Source organism: Guillardia theta, assembly GCF_000315625.1.
Source record: "Guillardia theta CCMP2712 unplaced genomic scaffold GUITHscaffold_74, whole genome shotgun sequence".
Taxonomy (NCBI): Eukaryota; class Cryptophyceae; order Pyrenomonadales; family Geminigeraceae; genus Guillardia; species Guillardia theta.
The window spans coordinates 198,069-207,151 of NW_005434600.1; the positions used below are offsets into that span (position 1 = coordinate 198,069).

Below are 9,083 nucleotides of genomic sequence, written 5' to 3' on the forward strand. Positions count from 1 at the left end.
TAGTTGATGATGATCCGAATGAATTGCACTACGGCAATGATGAAAGATCCCAGAGCGACGGTCCCCAGGTTGTAACGAACGTAACGGGAGGTGGAGCTGAAGACTGGATGCTTCTTCAAGTTGGCCTTCTTGTCCAGCGTCCAGTACCTGGGAGGAAAGTGAGAAGGAGGAGGAGGAGGAGGAGGAGGAGGAAGAGGAGGAGGAGGAGGAGGAGGAGGAGGAGGAGGTGGTGGTGGTGGTGGTGGAGGTTGTGGTGGTGGTGGTGGTGGTGGTGGAGGAGGAGGAGGAGGAGGAGGAGGAAACCAATCAGAAGGTTGGAGTGGAGGAGGAAAGAGCCAAGCTCAAGGCATGTCAGAGATCAACTCACCATGACGCAACAGCTCCGGCAACGATGAAGTAAGAGGACGAGATGGTGAAGTTGCTTGTCCATAGAAACATGAAGAGGTGGTACAGGCAGAAGTACTTGTACGTGTTGCCATCGAGAGCGACTGGTAAGATCGATTTCCAGTTGTCTGCAGCAACAAACTTGTCATGTTCAGAAAAGTAAAGGTTTGCTGCAGCGTTTTGACATAAGGAAGGTCTCATCATCATGGCATAACAGCCGGATGGAAGGTTTGACAACCTGTCGTGACGTTGAACAGGGAGACCGTATTGATCTCGTTGACATCAGCCTTGCCTTGTTGTATCAGAGCTGCAATCTGTACCCAATCATCAGAAGCTCGAACATGGCAAAGGAGCAGATCGGAGAACTAGCAACAACTTTCACACTGGAACAACAACAGCAAGTCCAAGGAAGAGGAGCGAGTAACACAACGAGAGTACGCGTCATGGCATGGATGGAACCTTGGAGGAGATGATCTTGTTCAGCGCCAAGTCCGTCGTCGAGTAGAGGTTGCACCATCTCGTCGCATCTTGGTTCAAGATGGTCTGATTGCTCTGGACCACAACAGTCTCCAGCTTCCAGCTCCCGTAGAAGTCCGCGCCTATTGTTGAGCACCTCCATTAACCAAATCTCAACACGAAATCTCCCAAACTACTCACTGCCGAATGCTCCGCTGATATCCCACGATCCACAACCTTTGCCATCACTGCAGTTGCGGATGTTGGCGACGAATCGAAAGGTCGAGGAGGATTCTGCATTGAGGTAGAAGGACAAACTCCCTGCTTGCATGTTCAGATCCTTCAAACTTCCAACCATGTCAGCAACCGGCTGCCGGCGACCAGACCGTTGACGAAGCGATCCTCTCGCTCTCAGGCTGTTTGTTATAGATCTGCACCAAGGAAACTCAGTGGCGGAGAAGGAAGGGGAGCACAGGAGTTGTCTAGCAGGGATGGAGCGGGTGAGATATTCTGCAGGAGTGAGGTACGGACCTTGCTTGCCAAGAGGATGTCTTTGACGCAAGTATTTGCGGAGTAGTTTCCAAGGCAAGTTCCGACAGGGAACGCGTCTGACTTGGTTGTGTTGGAGTACAGCTTGCATCTGCAGAAAAATGGTTTGAGCTGGTCTTTGACTCCAACAATACCAACTCACCTTTCAAGGCTCGTGATCGATGAAGTGGAACATTCTTGGCCTCGCAAGCTAGGGTGCGTGATTGTGTATATTCCTTCCATGTTCTCATCAGGCAATGATGTGGTGGGAGGAATGTCAGAGTACACGACTTTACCTGTAGCTGAACTTTGTGTGGTGGAGGAGTTTCTGGATGTATCTTGTCAGTATTTAAAAAAAAAGCAAACCAAGCAGGAAAGAAACATGAGTGCGATTGGGTGAGAGCAAGTTTGATAGCGATACTAGGGGATGAGGAAGTTGACGTGAATGCTGATGTGAAGAAGATATAGGGGGAGGAGAACAAGGAGTGATTCATGTTGTTGTTGTTGTTGTTGTTGTTGTTGTTGTTGTTGTTGTTGTTGTTGTTGTTGTTGTTGTTGTTGTTGTTGTTGTTGTTGTTGATGATGATGATGATAGTGACGATGACATTGAGGTACTGCTCGTGGCAGACGAAGAGGACGAGGTCTTACTTCATCAGAGTTATCAAGCTGGTGGTAAAGTTGATCGTAAACACGTAGTTCGTGAGATCTGCTACACAGTTTCCTCCCCCATACTCGAATTTCCCTGTTGAAAGAAGTCCAACCATCAGTCAATGATCGCTTGTGCAGCCGGGAGGTTCACAGACCTGTCACAGGATCGAATTTCCCAGCACTGAAAAGGTACATGGCGATCAGGATGACCCAGACGTACAACACTCCGAGTGAGATGAAAGTTGTAAGAGGCTGCGACAGTTGATGGTTCAGCTAACATCGCAGAAGAAGTAAAGTCAACCTGGAGGATTAAGAAAGGCATTGCAGCGATTGCCTTGGCTGCTTCAACAATGACCTGGTGCATTCGAAGTCAGTGCGGCTGAGACGAGTAGCGAGCAGATACTTTGACTGCAAGAAGAATCCGTTTGAAGAGGATGATGAGGAGGACAAGGTAGATAACGAAGAGAGCAGAGAAAATCCTATCAAAGAAGAGGCAGTAACTACTTGACCAGGTCCCACAAACATTCTTACGCTGCAAAGATTGTGATGACTGTCGTGTCTGTGTTCTGCCCCGGGATCGGCACCCCCGAGGCTTCAGCGAGAGCTGTCGATTCAAATAAGAGAGGCGAGTTAGGAGATTGCCAGTCGTTCTACCTGTGATGTTCGATTGATCTGAGAACTTGGAGAAAATGGATATCTTTGCACAAACATCACGAATTTGATATCACTGGCAGTGCCGACGATCAAACCTTCCCAGTTCGATCCCAAGCGAACAATGAGCACGCAGCGAGTACGATGAACAGTCCGATGATCACTATCTGTTTTGAGAGTGAGTCAAGAGACTTCAATGGCTTCATGCAATCAGAACAACGAATATTCGTATCATGGGAATGAAGAAAGGGTGGGTATCGTAAACATGACGATCAAATTTGGTGTATCATCATGACTGAACTGAGAAAGCGATATTACGAAGGACTCACCCAGAGTATAGCGACAGCAAAGAATCTGACAAGGAGGAGAAACACAAAGCCGAGGACCTTTACAACACATCAGTTGGCAAACGTGAGCCGCAGAAACTGATTCACTGACCAAGGCAATGACCATGCCAATGATGATAAGTTGCCATGTTTGTGACAACTCTGATTTTTTTGCATTATGACATGTTGCAAAGAATCTGAAAACGCGCTCGCACCTGCTGCGTACTGTCCTACGCTTCCCCCTGGACTCTGTAAGGTTGAAAGAGAATCGCCGAAACTTCCAATGGAGGACGGTAAACCAGCAGCTTGTAACGATTCCGACTGATAAGAAGCAAGCAGCTCAGTCGGCTGAAACATCAAGTTGTAGACTTTACATCAGTAGAAATGTTTGCTGGCAAGCTGGGGATGCATTTGTACAGGACATCTATCGTCGGGTAAGACGGGTACCTGGCATCATCAATCTCAGAAGTGTGAACGGAAGAATCTCACAGATCAAAGTGACGATGATAATGTTGCAAATCATCAAGTATGACAAGGAGCGATACCAGCAGTTCGTAGAGTTTGAGGTGGGAAGGAAGCAGTTGTCTAGAGGAGCAGCCCTGGAGCCACGTGGTAAGACAGTCGCTGGTCAAAGAAGGCAGCAATCATACACTGATGAGCCCCCAGCCTTGTTCTGGTTGTAAAACCACACACTTGCACCTCCAAGCATGCAGGCCTGTGGAAAACAATTCAATCGTATCCTTCACTTCACATCTACTGGTTGTCGCTCACGTTGCCCGCGCAGACATACGTTCCTTGCTTCACGGCTTCATCCTTTGTGAAGGCAAACGCAGTCGGACATGCTATCGTGAACACGTCACCAACTCCACATCTTTTGGATGTACAGGCTGCAAACATACTCGCAAGACACAAGCGCGAATACGGATCTCGCGGATCTGGAAGATACAGTCTCTTCTTTCCAGTGTTGTCCACATTCAACTGTCCAGATATGTCAAACGTGACATGACGTCTTTGTCATCATTCTCTCACGTCAGTGCATTTCCTGCCACACATGCATCCATTCGAGTCTGTTCCATACACAAGCTGCAAATAGCGTCACGACCAGTTGACATCGCATATGTTCAATGCTCACTTTCATGGGGTCGTTGCAGTGATTCGGGCATCCATCTACAACACAAGAATGTTATACACCATGCTCGACAACAGCAAACAACTTGAAAGGAGGAAGAAACACCTGTGAACACCATCAACGCCAGTACGATCCAGACTGCCCAGGCCAGCAAGAAGACTATCAAGCATAAAAGGTCTCTACAGCTATCGGAGTGTCAGTGAGATCAAGGGCATCTAGCTTGGTTCAACCTTCTCTTCGCAGTCTCAGGGGACGGAACGTCTGTCTCCTTATCGCCGAACTTCTGTTCATCGTCACCCATTGCGGAAAATCTGTCCATACATTCAAAAAATGTACGCGACAACCCCTTGCCCACCTGAACTAGGAAACCCTTGATGAAAAAATCCCCTCCGAGTGAACAAGAGATATTATGCGCTCTACCCTTCTGTTTCAACTATGACGCAAGTTAGGCTCTTGGAAAAGTTGACCTTCTTGTCGAAATGTAGAAACAACCGACATATATAGAAAATGACCGCGAGTGCTCCGCGGGTCACTTATGAACGGCACACATCACACAAATCATCATTCAAGGAGCAATCATCGGATTCTGTCAACAACATCTCCTCTCAACGTCTACAAACACCATCTTCTCGCGAAGGAGTCTCATGCTCGCAACATGCAAGATTCCCACTCATAACCAAGAGAATCAAAACAAGTTGAACTGGGAGGACGATTCCCGCTAGCCTCTTGGCATGAATGGGTGTTGATCACTTGTCCATGATTGTGATGATGAAGAAACAACAACAAGATCGAGCAAACATGTCAGAAGGAATCACAACTAGCGATCGGGTTGGACTGTCGGTTATTCGCGGGCCATCCCAGCATTACCCCTGAATGGCCTACCCCCACCTGACTACCCCCTACCCCCACTCTATTTCTTTAACCCCTGGTTTACTCCATGTTTTTGCTCTAAATGCACCGGTGACTTAACTACCGCACCTCCTGGCAATGAATGGAGGAGCGGTACATTTTAATACCACCATGGATTTTTAACTCTTCCCTCAAATTGTATCTTTTATTTTTGAATTTAGCACACAAGGTTTCCTGTCTTTCCTGGATATTTCACCAGCAAAAATCAACTATCTGTCTTGGTGGATCGAATTCCCAAACTTCCCAGTACCACTTGGGTGCTATGACCCCCTTTTTGACTAGCAAAATGTAGAGACACATAGGGTAGGGTACTGAAAATCTAACCCTGAGGCGGGTTTGGATGCTGAGTCGTTCATCTTCAAACAGATAATAATTTAAAAGTTTTCTGTAGCAGATTTGAAATTAGCTCCAGTAATTTATAGAATTTGCTAGCTGGCACACTCGGTTGCTCCTGGATGAAATAGCTACAGTACTCGTTATACAAATCGTTACTTATACGTTATGACCGTTTCTTTTGACCAATTTGACCGTGTGAAGGAGGCGCAGCATGCCAACGACCTAAGGCGAAGGGAGGAGAGGGAGAGGAGAGGGAGAGGACAGGGAGAGGACAGGGAGAGGCGTGGAGGGGATATGATAGGACAGGATAGGAGAGAACAAGAGGGAGAAGATGGAGAGCGGGTTAAGGATGCAGCATGTCAATGTCAATGCTGGGAGCTGAGGGACAGATGGCATGAGCACCAGGATCAGGAAAGGTGGGATGGTCGGTGCATGGAAAACATAGGATCTGACGGAATTTCATGGAGAGGACAAGGGGGACTTTGAGATTTCTGTTGAATCTAAAGGAAGAGACGATCACTTGTTGCTTCTCAGTAACAAGTTATCACTATGTGCCCGAGACGGGTGGGTCGTAATAGGTGTGCAGTGTAAGGACAGACAAGGGATGGGTTGGAGCATTGTAGCGACTATGAGGATTGCGCTTCTGGACGACATGCTGGCTCGCGAAGAGGGCTGTTTACGAGGATTCCCTGTTTTCACCTATCTTTCCATGCGTCCATCACGCACACTGACTTTTCCTGATCAGATCGTTGGGAGCAGTTGCTAAGATGGTGGAATGCACGCGAAACCGTCGAGGTGAGCGATCATGGAGGCCTTGTAGCAAGAGGAAGAGGAGGAAAACACTCCTTGTTGACACTCAATCAAATGTGTGAGGTGGTAGAGTGAATGGCAGATGTGAAAGACATGATGCATGTCTAGGGTGTTGGTTTGATGGGATGGCAATTGTGGGAGATAGAATGAGTTTAAAACGTGAACAGAGACTGAAGCATACCATCTTCGTCCAGGGCTGCTGCTCCTCGGCATCCTCCAATGCTTTTGCTCGGCGGAGACAGGACTCCCCTCCTCATTGCGGAACCTTGCCCCTGCTCGACTACACGTACGCCACGTGTCGCCATGCTGCAGGAGTTGGACCTGACTCGGTTCCCACCAGGTGTCGAAGCACAAGGTTGTTCCGAGCGTGCTGAGGATCAGAGGAGGAGCGGAGGGGAGCAGAGGGTGTTGAAGATTGCCCTGGAAGGCAACATCGGTGAACGGATTGCCTCCTCTTGAACCCCTTCTCTCTTGTGACCTCACTGCTTGTCTTCCTTCATTGCATCCCCTGCCCAACTGGAACTTCTGTGCTCATGTCTCTGCCTTGGGGACATGTGTGCTGTGGCCTCCTGGTGTTTTGTTGAGACGTGATCTTGTTTCCACTGGTCTTGCCTCAACCTCCTGGTCTTGTCTCAACCTACAGCCTCCTCATGCTTCAGCAGCTGCTGGAAAGAGCACCTTGCTCCGGATCTTGGAGGACGAGCTGGCGTACATAGCAGTTCCCGAACCTTTGTCAAAGTGGCAGCAGGTCAATGGCTCCTGTGGAGGTTTGTGAATCTTTGCACGCGGCGATGGTTGAACGGGTTCTATGCTTTCAGGAAACCTCCTCGAGCTGTTCTACAAGGATCCGAAGCGATGGGGCTACACGTTCCAGGTCTGTCGACTTGTTATTTCTTGTCGACAAACTTTTCAATCTCTAGAGTATTTATTGCATGTTGATATTGCTTGTTAATATTGCATGTTGAGATTACAATAGATTTTTTGCAGATGTATATGTCAACATGTTTCTAAATCAGCATCGATAACATGTTGATTTTTCTGCTCTGATTCATTCTGCTAGACGTACGCGTTCTTGAGTAGGATGATGGCTCAGCTGAAGCCGTCGGAGGAGCATAAGGTATTGTTGTCCATGTTGAATTGTTACAAGAACAAGTGACAGACTTGTCAAGATGAATGCAAGGCATTCTAGACTTGCTTCCTCGGGGAACAGGTCTTTCTTTCCTTCCTGCCCAGCGAGCTTGCTGCTCTGACCTCGCCCTCCTCATCTGCAGCTCCAACGTTGTATTCTTCGAGAGATCTGTCTTCAGCGACAGGTTGCGAAACGGAAGGAGACGAAAATCTTGTTGACCTGCTTCTTCGTCACAGATACATCTTTGCAGAGAACTGTGCGCAGACAGGAATTTTCAACGATGTGGAGTATAGCATCTACAAGGTAAGGATGGAGTTGTTTACCTAGGAAGTCTCGTAACAAACAGCTTCTCTTTCCAGGATTGGCACACCTGGCTGATAGAATCGTTCGACAACTTGCAACTGGACGGAATCGTCTACCTCCGTACAAAGCCCGAGACGTGTTTGGAGAGGCTCAAGTGATCCTTTCTCCTTGTTTGCCCGCTCGTTCCTGCCTTCCCCGCCACGTGTTTCCCTTATCTTCCTGTTTTTCCATTGCAGAAAGAGGGCTCGGAGCGAGGAGGGTGGGATTCCATTGGAGTACCTGCAGCAGGTGGGAGGAGGAGGTGGAGTTGTTATGGCTGCCCTGTCTTGACACGCGCAAACATGACAGATTCATGCTCGCCATGAGATCTGGTTGAAGGACGCGGACCCCGAGTTCGTTCCTGCCCCGCAGGTAGTCGATGACGAAGCGATGGATGGGTTGCGATGGATGGGTCCATGTGTTAAATCCTCCTCCCTCCCTCGGTTCCCTGCATGCTCCCTCCCGCTTCCTTCTCCCTCCCTCCCTCCCTCCTTTCGTTACTTTGTTGGTTCCCGGCTACCCTCGTTCCTCCCCGCCTTCTTCTTGCCTTATTTGCTTCTGCTGTTTACCACCCCTTTCTTGCAAGCATTTTCTCTTTCGCTCCTTTCCTTGCATTCTTCCCGCCTTTTCGGTCTGCAAGCACGCATGTTTCATTGCCATTCGTTTCTGCTCTGACGACACTTGTAGGTCGCAAAGACGCCCATCTTAGTGTTGGAATGTGACCGGGACATGTGCAAGCACCCGGAGATGGAGGTAGTCGTACGAAGAGTTTCGAGATGCGACGGTCTGACATGTTACACCAGGGCGAGCTCAAAGGCAAGTGAAAGACTTCATAAGGTGAGCAGATCTAGTTCAAGACTGGATATGCTGCTGCTGCTGCTGCTGCTGCTGCTGCTGCCCATGATGTTGAGATTCTTTCGCATATCTGATGCAGATGTTTGCTCCTTTGTGCGCAGATCATTGTTAGAGAACACAGCAAAAAGATGAGTTCTGCGTTGCAACCGCAATTTTTCATCTTATTCATTCCCTGAATGGAAAGGAGAGTTTGATCAGTCATTCCTTCAAATCTCGCTTTCAATTTTTCAACGGAGGGAAAGTATCATGAGAATGATGAGAACGATCGAAGATCGTTTTAGTGAACGTGGAGGCGTGTAGCAAGCCGTACAGAAATTGCTTCTCTAGAAGTTGTCATAAAATACAAGGAGAGAAGAGTGTGTCGTTTAATTCTGTGGTAAGAAAAAGTCTTATTCGATGCAGAAAGAAAGAGGATAACGAAACGAGGAGTGAAGGAGTGAAGGGAGAGGATAGGAGTGGAGAAAGGAGAGGAGAGGGGAGAGGAGAGGAGAGGAGAGAGGAGAGGAGAGGAGAGGAGAGGAGAGGAGGGAGGGAGGGGGGGGGAGGGGAGGAGTGGAGGAGTGGAAGGAGTGGAAGGAGT

General features: G+C 48.4%; 1 protein-coding gene across 1 annotated transcript; it reads right to left on the reverse strand.

Moving 5' to 3' along the window:
• Positions 1-3,232: 3,232 nt before the first annotated feature.
• On the reverse strand, positions 3,233-4,557 carry GUITHDRAFT_154387 (hypothetical protein; the record flags this gene model as incomplete). The annotated part of the gene is made up of 11 exons (XM_005826506.1): positions 4,478-4,557; positions 4,353-4,433; positions 4,228-4,307; positions 4,126-4,160; positions 4,023-4,076; positions 3,893-3,971; positions 3,765-3,835; positions 3,644-3,708; positions 3,539-3,592; positions 3,368-3,440; positions 3,233-3,314 (listed from the first exon to the last, which is right to left on the reverse strand). Coding segments are annotated over exons 2-11 (664 nt in total), but the record flags the coding sequence as incomplete, so codon positions are not given.
• Positions 4,558-9,083: the final 4,526 nt, after the last annotated feature.